The sequence below is a fragment of the Rhamphochromis longiceps genome, linkage group LG4, assembly GCF_057381845.1.
Source record: "Rhamphochromis longiceps isolate RC_006_pf linkage group LG4, R_longiceps_female_GT1.1, whole genome shotgun sequence".
Classification (NCBI taxonomy): Eukaryota; Metazoa; Chordata; class Actinopteri; order Cichliformes; family Cichlidae; genus Rhamphochromis; species Rhamphochromis longiceps.
In genome coordinates this window covers 29,930,676-29,948,205 of record NC_140560.1, presented here as the reverse complement: position 1 = coordinate 29,948,205, position 17,530 = coordinate 29,930,676, and the positions used below count along the sequence as shown (strand labels likewise).

General features: G+C 40.6%; 2 protein-coding genes across 2 annotated transcripts in view; one reads left to right on the top strand and one right to left on the bottom strand.

Moving 5' to 3' along the window:
- Window positions 1-7,041, top strand: part of plekhh3 (pleckstrin homology, MyTH4 and FERM domain containing H3) — a 38,202-nt gene extending 31,161 nt beyond the window's left edge. Inside the window, exons 10-13 of the mRNA XM_085404419.1 lie at window positions 336-456; window positions 895-1,383; window positions 1,507-1,698; window positions 6,520-7,041. Of these exons, the coding sequence (XP_085260545.1) occupies window positions 336-456; window positions 895-1,383; window positions 1,507-1,698; window positions 6,520-6,690 (973 nt within the window). The 3' untranslated portion in view covers window positions 6,691-7,041. The remainder of the gene's footprint in view (window positions 1-335; window positions 457-894; window positions 1,384-1,506; window positions 1,699-6,519) is intronic.
- A 1,942-nt stretch (window positions 7,042-8,983) lies between these two features.
- On the bottom strand, window positions 8,984-16,345 carry tubg1 (tubulin, gamma 1). Its single transcript, XM_085404421.1, has 11 exons — window positions 16,154-16,345; window positions 15,681-15,793; window positions 15,254-15,421; window positions 15,069-15,137; window positions 13,746-13,825; window positions 13,530-13,656; window positions 11,830-11,916; window positions 11,120-11,269; window positions 10,879-11,031; window positions 10,627-10,788; window positions 8,984-10,088 (listed from the first exon to the last, which is right to left on the bottom strand). Exons 1-11 carry the CDS (start codon window positions 16,200-16,202, stop codon window positions 9,891-9,893), a joined length of 1,356 nt encoding a protein of 451 aa, XP_085260547.1. The 5' UTR covers window positions 16,203-16,345; the 3' UTR covers window positions 8,984-9,890.
- Between the last annotated feature and the right edge of the window lie 1,185 nt (window positions 16,346-17,530).

Genomic DNA, 17,530 nt, shown 5'->3' with positions numbered 1-17,530 from the left:
AGTGCCAGCCAGGTGCTAGTCAAGGTAAAGATGATGTCATTTAATTGTACAAGGCAATAGTCTCAAAACGAAAACAATGAGCCAATTGGAAAAAAGGGCGCTATGCTTTATTTTTTTTTCTTTTTAAACAGGCATGGGTGTGTCTGTCCTCTCAATGTTGAGTGACAGGGTAAACATGAAACTGTCGGGTTACTACACAACGGCATTACACAGCAGGGAAGCAATAGCTTGTAACATATTAACAGAAGGCTTAAGATTCTTTGTTTGTCATATGTGTCTTTAGTGTATCTTTTTTTCTTGACCCAGATTTAACTTTCTGTCCCTCTCTTATGCAGCTTCTCTACTAAAGAGTCAGAGTCTAAATCCCAGTGGAAACTGTGTTTCAAGCTCTACTGCCTGTTGGATGCAGACAGCATATCAGTGGACAGCATAGAGTATTTATTCCTCTTTGAGCAGGTAATGGAGTGGAACATGAGCCTTCTCTTTTCACTATTTCTTTGTTGTGAGTGACCAGTGATGGTGTTGATGATGGCATCTGATTTATTGTCATTCAGTGATTCATCACTTGTGTTGTTGTTGAATCGTGTATGCTTTTACTAAACAATCTGCAATCACAGTCTGTAATTTCCCACTGGCTGTGAGTGTTATAAAATGGATTGCATAAAAAACATGACTAAGAGCACTGGCTGGAGTGCAGAGGGGGCAAAAGGCAGCCAGCATTGGCTTCATTATAATTTTTTCCTGGGGAATTCTATAAAAGAGTTACGGGATGAAATAAAACAAGGTGGGGTAGAAAGGATGGATGAGGGGACTTGAAGTTATTACTGACGACCTTTACCTTCTTTGTGTTTGGTTCTCTTTCTCTCTGTCCTGGTTTTGACCTTTGTGCTGCAGTGCCATGAGATGGTCGTGCGTGGTCAGCTACCAGCCTGTGAAGAGGACCTGCAGGCATTAGCTGCCCTGAGGCTTCAGAGCCTAATGGGTGACTTCAGCACACATGCCCCCTGCCCGCCTCTGGATGAGCTTTTTCCAGGTCATATGCTTGAAACTCGGGTTCTCATGTCAATTTCTGCACCGCAAGATGTGCCTCCTTGTCAGGTAGCTGCTCAGGGCTGTCCCACGACGCAGCGCTTCCACACAGGACTCCTCGCAGGGACTCTGTGGAGCCACACAGCTACAGCAGTACACAAGCAAAAAGTTGAGCAGGACATGCGTCTGCGGACCCGCCTGAAGGAGGAGGCAGCGGCTGTCATGACGTCCATCTTGGAGCGTTGGAAAGGTTTGGCCGGCTACAGCCGCAGGGACAGTATGGCCGCCTACCTCACAATTGCACGCCAGTGGTCCGGCTTTGGATGCACTCTTTATGAAGTGGACTTTTATATTGTGAGTATTGTGTGCTTATGCTTTAGTTTTAGTATCACTCTTAAACGTTTTTTTTCCTCAAAGCTCAAGAGCCACTTGGATCCTGCAGTCTCTTGACATTTGCACGCCTCTTTCTGCCTGCAGAGTTCAACGGGGAGTTTTTCCCAGAAGTTATGGCTGGGTGTAGCTGCTACATCTGTATCCTTGTATAAGCAGGGAGAATCAGAGGCCCTGGAGTCCTTTCCTTATGGCCAGATCTGTTCTTATGGTGTATCTGACAGCAACACCTTCAAGATTACAGCTGGGGACCGGGATCTGCTCTTTGAAACCACCAAGGTATAAACAGAGTGCAGAATTATTTCGTTTAAGGGGGGAAATGTCATTCTTAGTTTAAAATTTGTCATTTTTGTGATTTATTTAGATAGTAAAAGGTTTTATTTTAGCTTTTCTGGATCTTGGTCTGTGAAGAAAGAGTTATGAAGTATGAAATTAGAGCCACACCTTTGGATGACTTATTGAAACATGAGCTGTGTAGCAGCAAATAAACTTTCAAAGTAAACTAGAAAAATTTGCATTTCCTGCGAAAATGCAGTGTGGATGCTTTAAAGCTGAAGCTGTATGCAAAAACTAGCTGAAAAAGCTGAAAAGTTGCAGAAATTGTAAAAACTTTGCAGAAGCAAAGGAACTTTGCTAAAATGGAATAACTTAGCAGAACTGCAATATCTTAGAGGAAACATAATACTTGGCAGAAATACAATAGCATAGCAGAACTTAGCAGAAATATTGTAACTTACCAGAAACATGATAACTTCTCAAAAATACAAGAATTTAGGAGAAATAGTTTAAGATAACAGAAAGAATATATTTAGCCAAAAATACTTAAACATTACAGAAACACTATGATTTAGAAAAATAGTGCAACATAGCAGAAATACTGTGATTTACCAGAGACACTGTGATGAACTATGAATATTGTAATTTTAAATGAAAACTATGTTTTTGCACAAATACTATAATTTGGCAGAAATACTATCATTTTGCAGAAATACTATGATACAGCACAAATACTCCGGTTTAGCACAAATATTATAACATAGCAGAATACACTTATATAGCAGAAATGTTATATTTAGAAAGAAAAATATAATATAGTAGAAATACTATGATTTAGCAGAAATACTGTAATCAGCACATATACTGTAACATGACAGAAATTCCTCCACTTAGTTTTAATACTATAACATAAGACAAATGTTATGATTTGGCACAAAAACCAAGATTTGGCAAAATACTATGATTTAGCAGAAATACTATGATTGAGCAGAAGTACTAAGATGTAGTAAAAGTACTTTGATTTAACAGAAATACAATTATGGAGGAGTAATACTTTAAAATGGGAGAAATATTGATACACACACACATACACAGAGCCTAAAGGGAAGAGTATTTGTGCCATGGAGTGTTAACAAGAATCTGAGGTCCATATTAGAAAAGCTGGTAAAATCATAAAAGTTTGCAGAATACTGTAAAAGGCTTTCTCTCTCTCTCTGTGTGTGTGTGTCTCGCACACACCCACACACGGCGAGAGAAGCAAGTTTCTAGGTCTGGGAGCAGCTAAATTTGAATCCACCAATCAGAGAGGCTGTGTACTTTTTCCCGCCAAAACAGGTGCACGCAGCACAGAGAGACACAGGATTTTTGCAGTCTATTTCTCATAGTGAGGACTCCCCTCCAACAAATGACCATAATTTCCTAACCGTAGGGGCTAGAACGGTCATTCTTACACCGTTTTGTTCAGAAGAGATGGGGGAATCTTCAAGTGTTGACAATTTATCATTAAAATATGGATTTTTAGAGATATATGACATGGATGACTTGTTGGCTTAGAAGCCACGAAGGCCCCAATATGCAAATTTGAATGCCTCAACCCACATATATGATTGGCTGGCTGGGAAGCCGTGCAAGCCCTGATATGTAAATTTGAATGTCTCAGGCCTCACAGAGGATTGGCTGCCTGGGGACCTGGCAGTAATATATAGAAATAGTATGATTAAGCATAAATACTACATTTACCAGAAATACTATGTTTTAGCACAAATACTATAAAAAGCAGAAATACTATAATTTAGCAGAAATACTATATTAAGCACAAATCCTATAAAAAGCAGAAATACTAAAATTTAGCAGAAATACTATATTAAGCACAAATCTTATAAAAAGCAGAAATAGTATGATTTAGCACAATAGTAATAACTTAAACAGAAAAATTGGAAAAGCAAAATGGACAGCTGAAAAAATGCTGAACATGCTGAGGGTCCCTCAAATATACTTGTTAAATGAAAAAAATCAGCAAAAAAAATATATAACAGCAACACAATCACAAATATGGACACATAAGGACACACACACACACACACACACACACACACACACACACACACAGGGAGAGAGAAGTAAGTTTCTAGCTCAGTCAAGCAGCCTGGGAGCTGCTGAATTTGAATCCACCAATCAGAGAGGCTGTATACTTTTTCCCGCTAAAACAGGTGCACGCAGCACATAGAGACACAGGATTTTTGCAGTCTATTTCTCATCGTGACGACTCCCCTCAAACAAATGACCATAATTTCCTAACCGTAGGGGCTAGAGCGGTCATTCTTACACCGTTTTGTTCAGAAGAGATGGGGGAATCTTCCAGTCTTGACAATTTATTATTAAAATATGAATTATTAAAGATATTTGACTTCTAATGCACCATAACTGAGTAGAGCAAAGCAAAAACTGCCTTGACTTGCCCTCAAACAACGCTTTCTAACTCTAAATCTATTTGGAGTATCAATATCATTCTTTCACCGTAAGAGACAGCAGGCTTTGGTGAACAATCATGGAAATTTTCAGGTCTCTGTGGAAATCCATTAAAAAGATATGACGAGAGAAAAAAGTGGTTCATTTCCAGAGTTTGAAATCTGAAGAAATCTGAGCAAAGGACGAATTTCCTACCCTCAAACAAGTCTAACTCATTTCAGAATGGTAATAGGTGAGAAAGAAATTCTTGAATTGTGAGCGTCAGGAGTGTCTGAAGATATACTGGGACAAGCCTTATGTCTTAACTTTGCTTCGTTAAGGAGATATGACAATTCGAATATGCCTCTCATTACAGAAATCAAGCGGTGATTTTGAACAAGCTCTCCATTGACTTTCTATGGAGAGTTTTGTGACATTGTGTTGGTCTGAGGAGATTTGCCAAAATTCTATAAATGCCACAACAATGATAGTGACATTTCCTGAAAGCCAGCAAAAATACCTACGTTTTGATGTATAATTTGTGGAAGTTGAGTGAAAATTGAGCAAGTAGCAAGAAGTTGTTCGGACATGAAGAGAAGACTGCAAAACCTTCAGTGGCACACTGGAAGCCAAGTGCATAGCAACCATAACAACGCATGTATTTTGTGAAAAATCACAATTTTGCAACTGAAAACTTTAAGAGGCATAAAAGTAAAACGGTAAAAGATTTGAAAAAGCTGATTTATACCTGAATAGCCCAATAACTTGAGAACATTTTAAAGTTTGAATGGTTGTTCTATGTGAAAATATGAGGAAGTAGTTAAGTTTCAAAAACAAGCAAATTTTAGCAGAATTGCAGAAGTTTCCCATTCATTTCAATGGGACAAATTAAGCTTAATATTTTAAAAAGTATAATAGTGAAAAATACCAAAAGACATAGCCATAATTAGCAGAAATAGCAGAATAGTTTAAAATTTGAACGGTGAAAATCGGCTGAAAATTGTGGAAGTAGTTAAGTGCCAAAAAGTGTACGGAAGTCCCAAGAGGAACTCAATAGTGTGGATGCTTAAAGCATCCACACAAATATTAAAAAGCATTACAATGTCCTAAACTGAGCTAGTTCTGACTTTGCCCTGTAAAACCAACTGTTAGTCCACAGGGTTAGCATCTCTGAGAGTATGTGTCACCCTAGTATAATGGCTCACCTCCCACGATGACACATACAGGGTGAGGCTGAAGGTGACTGGAAGGAAAATATTAATTGAAGCTGGTTCTGCTCTGACCTTAAACATAATGTGTGTCAGCTGTAGGCCGGATTCAGTTTATGTATAGTGCAGAGCCAAGGGGCCTTATCACTGTGCAGTTTTCTGCAGAGTAAGAGAAAGACACACAGTGTCTGCCCATGATACCCCCTTCCCTCCGCCTCTTTGACCCACTTTAAAAACCTTCATTAATTTGGTCTAAATAGAGAGCACACAACCTGCCCATATTCCCCAACAGATGGTAACCACCAAAAGTCTCACTTCCTGGCATTTAATAGCATGGGGGTAAGTTTTATTGCAGTGGTTAGATTAAAATATTAGGCAAAACATTTCTCAGAAACATAGATGTGCCTTTTTCTTCTCCCCCCCAAATCAAGAACAAATCATGCCTTTCATTGGGCCGCTTTGCTTGCATCTTCCCACACACAACACAAAAGCTCTCTGTGATCTCTCTTGAGGCACAAAAGTGACTTTATTTATTTATTTATTGGACACACAGGCAAATTGAGGTAAGGTTCAGAAAGACTTCTACTTTATGAACTTAAAGCCGTCGTATCCTTTTGACATAAAAGTGGAAGGTTTTCAGCCGATGGGCAGAGGGGAAAAAAGGAAAGACCAGATTTGCAGGGGGTGATTATGATTAGGCCTGGAGTTGAGTGTAAGATTAGCAGCTGATTCCAGGGTTATAGTTGAAGTTGAAAAGCAGGTTGAAACTCAGGGACTTGTCTTATGCACAGACTATGTTTAGCCAAGAATCAGTAGGACTAGAGTAAGGGTAATTGTTGCTTCTGGTGGTTTGGTGGTTATGTCCTCTGAGGTCTGTGTAATGGAGAGACACATGAAGAAATGAACTCCTCCATAGTACCCTCCCTTAATTTTTCTGCAACAGCTGCTGAACAGTGTGGTGTATGTCAAAGTGAAGAACTACCCAGACACAGTTAAGAGATGTGTATGTCCCCTTAAATCTGCCAAACATCACGCTTTACTTCTGGAGGATCTAGTTTTTCTGGCAGCTGAATGACATCATCTTTACCCGCCCTCCTGTGACAGTGCCAGACAGACACTGAGACTGCCACCAATTTGACCTCTCTCTCTCTCCCTCTCTCCATCACAGCTGACTGAGATCATGCAGCTGATGAATGCTTATTTCAGTGCCATCCATCGCCAACGAGGAAAAGGGGAAGATGCAGACATCACCATAGCAGACAGCACAGAGGTGGGCTTCCGTCACCTCCGATCAGCGCCGACACCCACACTCCTAGAGCTGCCCTCGCACCCTGTTTGAGAGGGACCCATACCCGGACACTCACTCCCCAACCAACTCCTCCGTGTGGTCCCCTGTGAGGCCCAGTCCCAGGCCCAGTCCTCAAGACACTGTGCCTCCTCCGCTGGGAATGGCGCAGCAGCCAAAACAAAGAGAGAGCTGTTTTCATTCCCCATCTTTGAAAATAAACCCTCGCTGAGCTTTCCAGCTGAAGGAGCTGGCCAATGTAGGAGAGAGGGGGGTTGGGGAGAGGATGAGAAGGTAAGGGATTCTGTTTTGCAAGTGAAGCCAGAAACCCACAGAAACCAATACGGCTGCTGATGAGGTGTCAAACACCCTCCCCCCACCCAGTCCTGTCACGCAATCTACTAGGTTACCCTAAATGGCAGTATCTCCCACTCCTCCTTCACACCAGCCTTCAAGACAATGTGAGTAGTTGGGGAAACACAGCAGCTGAGAGCTGAGACTTACGGCAACAATAAGCTGTGGTACCCACCTCATAAAGGTATGGCTTAGAATAAAGACACTACTTTGTCCTCTTTCTTTCATGAAGAGTGCCATATGTGCGCTGCCTTTTGTAGAAGGCAGCGATCCCTCACGCACTGCTGGCATAGTGCTGAGAATATTCAGTGACACAGACATCTCCCCTGTCTTTGCTGCTCTCCGTCTCTGCCACACACATAGAAACCCGCTCACTCTCACATCCCTTTATGCTGAAATGTTCATCAGAGACGTTCAGTTTTCACAAGGTCCCGGCTGAGCTTGCATTACCTAGAACTGTTGATGCAGTGAGCCATGTGAACTTGGAACTGGAAACAGATGTTGAACTCTATAGTTGAGTCATGTCGGCCGCCACTGCTACAAAACCCCTTACCTATGTGCGCTATTTGATCGAGAAATCAGAAAAGCCGTGTCATTTTCTTCATGACGCATTCAGGATCCGGATTAACTGTTTCTTCTTTCACAGAAACCAAAGGATTTTGGAGTCCTTTCTTCAGTGTCTCTACCAAATGCTCTGATTCGTCCTTCGTTGTGCTGCTTGTCTTGACTTTAATCCTTGAACTGAAATTTGGTTAACACTTGACTGATTAGGTAATTTTGCTTATGTTGACAAATATCCTAATGCAGCTGTAGTCTGCTGAAAAAAAAAGGTGCTTTTATGTTATACATATATAAATATAAAAATCTCAGCCCCAGTCGGCAATGTGGATCATCGAACAGTGCCCCTACTTTAAAGAAACACTTTTCTAATCAGGCCACAGATGCTGTCTTAGTATTATTTTGTTTCAACGCTCCTTTTATGTCTTAATTTCAGACCCATACATATATTCATTTGAAGTTTGCTTTAACTGATCAGAGCTGTAGATGCTCCCTAAAGCAGCTCTTATGTGTAAATCTTATGTAGCTCCTCCTTTGTGTTCACTGGTTATTCTGAAGCCAAAGTTTCACCAAGTCGTGGGTTTGAGCACGGACCAAAGATGTGCGTATTTTAATAAGCTTTTACAAGAAGAAATTAACCAAATGCGGACAGATTCCCTAATTTATATGCAACTCTTTCCACTTGTATTAACATTTTCCTGCTGTACACGTCTTCTTAGTGTAGTATTTACAATGTAGGAATTTAAGACAGTAGATGCTTTGTAAAGATAATAGTCCAGTACTGTCTGCTACACTGCCCCATGCAATATAACCAGCCTAATTTTCATTTTTTTTTTCTCACCATGGAAGGCCTTGACAAGTCATTGCAGTCTGCCCTGTATCCTGTTCAGAAGCAGGTCTTTGCTTTTTCTACTGCAGCTGCAGGCAGCTCCAAGCTGTATGAAAAGGAAAGAAGAAAAATCAAACTACACGTTTTTTCTTTGTATTACGCTTGTTTGTATGTTGCATGGTACCTTTCTATTTGTGTATAGTTAATTGCACTATTGTTTGTTTTGAAACTAACTTGAGAGTGCAATAAAAAAAAACTATAAATACTGTATGTAATTAATAAAATTTTTACCATATTGTCTTTGGTGCTGTTTTTCAGCCTCATCTATCCTTTTTTATTTTGAGAAATGTACGTATGTGGTGCCCAGACTTGTGAAGCATTAGGACTATTGTCTTCCTGTAGTTTTGAGGTAACTCAGTTGTGCTGTTAGTGCCAACGCTTTTTACTGGTTTATAAGAATAGCTGGTTGAACAAGTAATGCCAACTGTCTTTGTTGCCCTGTGGTTATGCGCCGTTTAATTAGTCGAATGAACAAACATCAGGAGCACAGCTCTATTCCATTCTCATACAACCGACCAGGTGTGTCTTCAGATAACATCTGAGACATTTCAGGTAAGAATTAAAATAATAGAAAATGTTTTTATTCAGTTTAAAACAGGTCCAACAGGCAAGCGAAATGTAGCAGTATATTCACTTTTAGACAACACAGGGGAAGCCAGTGAATCAAGAATATTTACAGGCATAGAGATGAAGTGTTTAAATTAGATATATCCTTGTACTGTGTTCAGCTGCACAAACTCATTTTCTTTAGAGGACAAATGCTGTTAAAATGTCAATGCTGTTTTTATGGCAGGTATTTCAACACCATTTATGGCTCCAATCCAACTTCAACTTGACATTCTTGTTGGTCATGTACTGTGATAACAAATGAGCAATGTGTATCAGCAGCATACAGATGGTACAGCGCACCACATTAACCAGCATGCTACTGCTTTCTGTCAGTTCCATCTATATGCAAGGACACCTCTCTGCCTACCAAGTGCACAAAAACTAAAGTACAGTACTTTGTATAAAAATAGACCAAAACAAGGCAAAATGTTGATTTAGACTGAGGATAACTGTAAATAACATTGCTGCAAGAGATTAACAATAAAAATACAGAAACGGGTATATTTACAGATGTTTTGGAGACAACAGCTGTTGATGCTTTGTACAGGATTTTCTATAATTAGTGCTCTTTTATTTCACAGAGCTGTTAAGGTTGAGAACACTTTATATAAACTGGGGGTTCAGAATCTGCAGGATGTGATGCATTTACTTTTTCTGGTTAATAGTCATGAAAGTCTCTAATTTGGAGACACAAACACTATGTTATTACATGTTAAAGCAAGCCAATAAATATCGTTTTTATCCAGAAAAGCAGTTATAGCCAAATAACTATTCTGTGATATCTGTGTGAAAGAAAACTATTTTTGTCCAGAAGCGAGAATTAAGTATAAAAGACAAAGTCTGTTCACTGTTCTTGCGTGCCCCAGGAAATATAGTCAGGCCTTGTTGCTGCGCTGTACTCGTCTACCAGCTGTTGGACAACTTCCCTCGAGTTGTCCAGCTCATCAAAGTTGTCCTTGAATATGTCCTCTTTGCGGAACTGCTCCAGGAAGGCCTCGCGCTTACGCAGTTTGTCGTACTGCCTGCATGTCCGCTCAAACAACTGCGGGACAGCAAAAAAGAAAAAGTGACATCAACGCTAACATCCCAAAGTGAGAAAAGAACCAAAAGGTTCTTTTTCAGATTTTTTTTTAGAGCAATCACACTTTCTGTTTTGTTTCTTTGCCTTGGTGTTACGGGAAAGAAATGAAGTCTATTGCATGACTGAAACTTCTGTGTAACACTAATTTCCCCTTGCTTTAATTTTGGAACCTACATTCATGAGAAAACAAAGCACAGCAATATAACCACCAGTAAAGGCTTTCTAAATCACCTTAGATTGAGTAATATAATGAAATGACATGGCTATAGCTTCTTTTAGTTTTACAACTCGTTTTAAACCAGTAAAAAGATTACTTAGTTTTGAGGAAATGTCTTGTTTGGCAGCATGATAATCCAAAACCTAATTTTTCCTGGAATCCCCCATGAAATGCTGCTTGGGCAGCTCACTGCATATCCTCAACTATGAACAAGGACAGATTAAGGTCTCCACTACATAGCTACACACTGGAACTGAACATAACTTTCCAATATGCACTTACAGAGGAGATACTTGTGTGGTTGGCCATCATCAGGCCGCTGACTCGGTGAGCTGAGGGCAGGTACGGGGACTTTCTGGACAGAGCCACCTGGATGCTGGCGGGACCCCAGGGAATAAAGCTGGCAAGTTTACGTTCCCGGATCCTTTGGAGGCTTTTATGTACCTAGAGTCAGTTCACATATGTTTAAATATAGTCCTAACATAATTATGTTGGATCAGTTCAACACCTCAGACAACAGATGTACAATTGTACCTGTGTTGGGTCAACCTCCCCCTGGATGATGTTGAGGATGGCGATGTAGCAGTGGCTAGGCTGCCTCTCTCTTCCTGTGGACACCATCACATTCTTGGGTTGTAGGAGTCTCCTCATCACGTCCAGCACTGTGGTTTTCCTCACACTAGCAACCTGAGACACAGCAGGGTGATTGATTTCAAACGCAACACCATCGGAATTATTTTCTAATTTCACACGCATCACAAGGGACGCAACTCACCGACTGGTCAGTAGTGAGAGGTGTGTATCCAGTCATAAGGAAGTGGAGACGGGGTGTGGGGATGAGAGATGCGATCAGGCCAATAAGGTCATTGTTCATATAGCCTGGGTAGCGCAGAGTGGTTGTGCTTGCAGACATAATGGTGGAAACCTGCATGTATGAATGTTAAAGCAGACATTGACAAATTAAGCTCCTTTGAAATGTTATTTGTGCACTATATGCTCAATAGCTGTGTTTAAAAGACAGATACTTTATTGATAGAACAACTAAAATTATTGATCAGCTCTAGTGAAAACACAAATTTTTCATCTTCCCACAAAATAATAAAAATATATTATAAAAAAACAAACAAACAACAACCACGCACCCAAATGTAAATCAAACCCTAAGCTTTTCTTTTTTTTGCCACTTGGCCCTAAAAAAAGTGTAGCTCAAGTCAAGCACTTTTAAACTGTTTGGAAAGTGAAGCCAAGTGTGGTTCTTTTCAAGAAATCTGAAATCCATTTTAAAGTTCAACTAACTTGTCAAACTAGTTTGTGCATCTTGTAATTTCTGCATTGGGCGCCACGTCTCGCGCAGTCTGTCTCAACATTTGTCTTTGTTCAAATACATCAAGGAAGACTGCAAACTACACCTATAACTAAGACCTGCTGACTGACAACCAAAAAGAGAGGCAGAGGCTCTAACACAGTGTTATATCACTCACTCACCAGCTGATTGATCTGGGAGAATGAGGGGTTCTGGATATGCAGCCTGTCGGTGGCAATCCGATTTAGAGCGGTGTTATCCAAAACCACCTGACGCACAAGCACAGTTCACATACAAAGGGCAATGATTAGACAAATGAAGAGGAAAAACAAGGGAGAGGGAAAAACTCTCCAGCAAAACAGTATAGTGAAAGCCAATACACTACTACAATGTTAAAGAAAGGGTGAGAGGATATCGCAGTAATGATGCAGTAAAGGAACCTCTTAAGAAGCAATACAGTGTGCTGTTGTTAGAGGAGTTGAATATAAAAGACACACTGTACAGTCTCAACAGGGGGACCAATTCTTGGGCAGATTCTATTAGCTCTGCGGCTAATTTAATCAACATGGGGGCCTTATGCAAGACCCTGGAGGAAGTAGGTATTAAAGGGGAAACACCATTAGACTGTCAGAGCATCTCAGACTAATACAATCACCAATTCAGGACTTAGATTTAATAAGTTCGATATTAGATAGGATTTGCTAGGGCTCAAGGCTGGCACTCCAATTTGCTTCTTTATTAGCCTGCTAGACAAGTAGTGAAGCAGCCTCAAGAGTAGATCTTCAACAAAGGAAAAGATAAGAGTTAGACAGTCTCTATCTGTCAGTAGCATCATAAAACAAGATTGTGCAATTCAAAATATAAACAAAATGCCATAAAAAGCATCCATCAAAGGCACCGTCAGCAATTAAGCTGTAGTGCTTAAAGCCAAGTGTCACATAATTTCACTTTAAAAGACAAATTACAACAGAGTAGTCAAATTGGGGGGAAAATATTTAACAGTTTTTGTATCTGTGTTATAATGTCACACTGAAAAGTTAAAATTAACATAAAACAGACCTTAAAGAAACCTTTTCAGTGAAGTATGGGTTCCTTATAAAAGGAGATAGCTACAGTAGTATACAGACTTTAAGTACTCACTGGCCACTTTATTAGGTATACCGTGTTAGACTCCCTCTGGCCTTCAGAACCACCTTAGTTCTTCATAACACAGATTCAACAAGGTGCTGGACACACTCCTCAGAGATTTTGGTCCATATTGACATGATAGTGTCTCATAACTGCCGCAGGTTTGGCCTAGCCCTTCTTCCTCTGACTGCTGACAAGGCATTTTTGAAGAACTGACACTCCCTGGATATTTTCCTTTTCTTTTTGGGGGGGCCCCATTCTCTGTAAACCCTAGACATCGTTGTGTGGGAAAAAACCCAGTAGGTCAGCAGTTTCTGAAATACTCAGATCAGCCCATTTGGAACCAACAACCATGCCGCATTCAAAATCACCTTTCTTCCCCCATTCTAACTCAGTCATGTTAACCAAGTCTAGATGCACAACATGCATTGGGTTGTTGCCATGTGATTGGATTTTTAGATGTCTGCATAAACAGGAAACTAAACAGCTGTACCCAATAAAGTGGCCAGTAAGCACATGTTAAGACATCTCATCTCAACATGTTAAATTTTATTGGGTGGAATAGCTGAACAATTTGGTTTGTTTTAACTTTATTTTGCATGGCATGGTTATAGGGTTTCCAAAAATGCTGATTGCTATATCCCTATGCCATCTTGTGAGATTATTTATGTCATTGGTGTGTAATGATGCCAAGAAAGCAATGGGATTAATTAGTATCCTTTCTTTTTTTCCTTTTTATAATGCTGCTGCTCACCACGCAGTCTGCATTCTGAGTGAGTCTCTTCAACGTCAGCAGTGAGTTGTATGGCTGAACAACCACATCACTCATCTCATCCTGGTTTGGGAAGACTGAGTAAGTCTGAACCAGCTTCTTTGGGTACCTGTGGGACAGAAATTATATATTATTTGCTCGTACTATACTGCAAGAAAAAGAAATACAAGGGATCAAGTCGAGTATGTGCATGCGGACCTGTCATTGAGCCTCTCCAGGAGATAGGATCCAAGCCCCGAGCCTGTCCCCCCAGCAATCGAGTGACACAGGACAAATCCCTGCAAAGACAAAGGATCACTCAATACCTTCAATTTCAAGCTACAGAGTGCGCCACACATGTGCGAACCTTACTGTGAACTCTTCTGAAGCAGAACGTTAAATGTGCCTGTGGGTGTGCAAATGCCTCTTTTCCTCTGCAGTTATATAAATGGGAACGCAGCCCCACCTCACAAATAGGCTCCCTCACCCCCCCAAGACAGCCCAGTAATACCTGCCTTCTTCACTCGCCCGGCTATTATCACCAGACATACCGCACGCCACACCCTGCCAACATACACATGCCCACAGCAGCTCGGCCCACCTTCCTATCCAATGCACACACGAGTGCACACACTAAATAATAATGTGGGGTCATAATGTGAATGAGTTACAGAAATTGCAGACCTTCGAAAGGAAATGCGACTGTTATTTTATGGGAGGTTGGCAGCTGAAGAAAGTTCACCCCCCCCAAAAAAAAAAAAAAAAAAAAAAAAAAAGGACGCTAAGAATAATAGTGAGGCATGGCTAGGGCTGTGCTGGTTTTAAGATGACAGGCTCTGGCACCATTTTAGCATGCCGTTTCTATCAAGTCATTCATTTCTACATGCATTTTACCACAACAAAAACAAAACGCAAGCCTTAAAGACTGAGAGAAATCATGCCTGAGTAAAATCCACCACTCCATAACAGTATTCAGACAACGAATGGGTTTACTCAGTCTAGACTGAGCTTCACCTCCAAAAAGTCACTGAAAAGAAACACAAATCAACCCCAGAGACACCAAAACTGCCCACGTGACCACAAAGAAAGACAAAATGATCGCAAAATGACAACAAAGAGACACTGAGACACCAACTGCTCCACTACAAAGAGACACAAAATGACCACAGAGCGACACAAAATGATGACAGACATTACCAGTTAACCAGATCACAAAGAGACAAATGGAACTGCAGCATGACCACAAAACTACAAAGAAACACAAAACAAGCTACAAGGTGTAAGTATATCCATATCAGACAGAAAATCCCTGTAATTTCAACAGGTTCAAAAGTAATCCCCTCACATTAACAACAAATACCTGACACTTTAATGCATGAATAAGGTTTAGGCTACAGTTTCAAGCTGCTCTTAAAAATGTAATATTTCTACACACATCCATATCAATTTACTCTTAAATCAATTTTTAAAATTCCACACTGCCACAGCCTCAATCGTCCCAGCCCTCTGGGATAGTCAGTATGTGATAAAAGATAAACTTGCCTCCAAGCTGTCGCTGCCATCTGCCTCTCTGTCAATAATGTCGAAGATGTCTTCTTGAATTTTTTTTCCCTAGAGGTAGAGAATCCAGAGCAGATTTTAGATGTGTTATTAAATTTTTTATTGAGATTAATGGGGTAAGGGTAAAAAAAACAAAAAGAAAAAAGTAGGTTATATCAGGTGATCACCTGTGCATAGCCACTAGCCCAGTTGTTCCCAGCACCTCCACCATGCTCAGACAGGTAGATGTTCTCTGGGTTGTACAGGTTTGCATATGGGGAGTTAAGGATGGAGTGGATCACGCGGGGCTCTAAGTCGAGGAGAACTGCACGAGGGATGTAGTGCTCATCGTCAGCCTTTGGGGTTTTAATCAAAAACAAGCGGTTAGATGAAAACACTGCAGTGTTGAGCTTGTCGTCTCCCTGCAGGAGCTTGGTTCTTACAGTTTACGATACAAGCATGCCACCTAGTCGCAAATAATATGATTGCACTTCAGCTGCATAGAAGCATCATCACACTGGAGACGTTGTACACTCTGCGGTGCAGAAAATGTAGGCTGATTGTACATAGCAAGAGACTATGTGCTACGAAGCAGAATACTTCTGCTCCACTTACCTGATAGAAGAATACATCCTTTCTGTCGGTCCCTTCTGTAGCAAACTCCTCAACAATCCCCTCTGGACTTATGCCATGCTCAGCACACAGCTGCTTCCAAAACTCAAATCCGACTGAGTAACAGGGAAGGGGCACAAGTAAACAAAACATGTTCATTTTGACTACTCAAACTGGTACAACTTTACTCTAAATGCACGGATGCCCGTTACCATAAAATGCATATCATAAAGGCACCTGATGGTAACCACACAATATGCACAAGTTAACATTATGTTTATAGACACTATTAGTCAATTGGTAAGCTAGGATACAAGGTCGTTGTTTCTGTTACATTTAAAGTTAGCTCGACTTATTATTAGCAGTTAGCTACTGTCGTTACACAGCAGAATACATGGCAATCTGATGACATCTCGCACAGCTAACAATAAAAAAAGCTGTAGCGGTTTCAACGCTATCAACGTCTTTGCACGTACTTTGGTTTCCGCACTGTCCGAGCTGAAGCGTTATGATTTCCCGCGGCATGTTCCGTCTTCAGTCGCCCCTTATTTAGCTAGCTCTTGTAGTCTGCCTGCTAGCTAAATAATAGAAGAAAATAGCCACTGCTTTCACACCGCTTCACCTCTGCCCGCTCCTTCCCGCTTGGTCCTGCGGTGACGCTTCAAGCAGACTTCTTCTACTGTTGGTTAGCGAGTCGCAAGGCGACTCTAAACGTGTGCTGCCACCGGTCGTGTCGGAGTGTGTAGTGCTGTAAGGAACCGTAAAATATGCCTTACATCATCTGTCAACCTGTCCATCACCAATGCAAGCAAGAAGGGGCTCAGAGACACTCTTACTGCACACCCCAGCTTGCTTTGTTGCCTGGTCTACACAATGCAACTCTTTCTGACCGTCTATATGCTTTTCAATCAAGACTCTGAAAGCAAACATCGCATCTGTATTGTTCTTTCTCATTTTTAAGCCAGACTGCAGCTTCCTGATCATCACCTTTATTCAATTTCTCTTTCCCATAGCTTCATTGTATGGCTTATCAGCTTTTCGCCCAAGTAGAGCTTTGAATATTATCCCTTGTTCTTGAAAATGTATACCAACACACTTCTCCATTCCTCAGATTCTCCATTCTCCAAGATTGTGTTAAACAATATGGTTAAAAAATTCCACTCTCATAGACATCTCCATACCTCCACACTTATGTAATCTTGGCCAACTGCCTCTCCACTCTTCATCCCCTTCATTCTCTTCATAGCTACTTCCTCCTTACTAATCCTCTGCCCTTCCTGATTCACTAACTGTCCTCCATCTCTCCCCTCTGTTATTTTCGTTATTCATTAGCTCTTCAATGTACTCAGCACACTCTTTAGTACAGCTTCCATCTGTAATCAGTCTAACCTGCTGCACATCCTTTCATTATAAACATTATATAATAATAATAATAATAATAATAATAATAATAATAATAATAATAATAATGTTCCCCTTGTTTGTATTCATCAATGTCATTATAGAATGTGACCACAAGGGGACAGTGTAGACACATTTTAAAATGCTCAACTGTAAATTACAGTAGCTAAATAAACAGGTATACAGTTAAATTTAGATAATTTAGACAGGGAAGTAAAGTTCTTTTCATAACAAGCCGTTTTCATTAATAGGTCGTAAGTAATGAATTGTACGAGATGATATTTTTAATAGGCTTAAAATCATGATGAATAAAGAGGGAAGAAGTGGGTGGTTGTGGACAGCTTAATCGAAAATGGGTTAGGTTTTTGGTGTGGAAAATTACAGTCGCAATAGCGCTTTCATTTTCAACTTTGCCGACGAAGTGCTTCAAAATAAGCAAAGATGTTCCTACT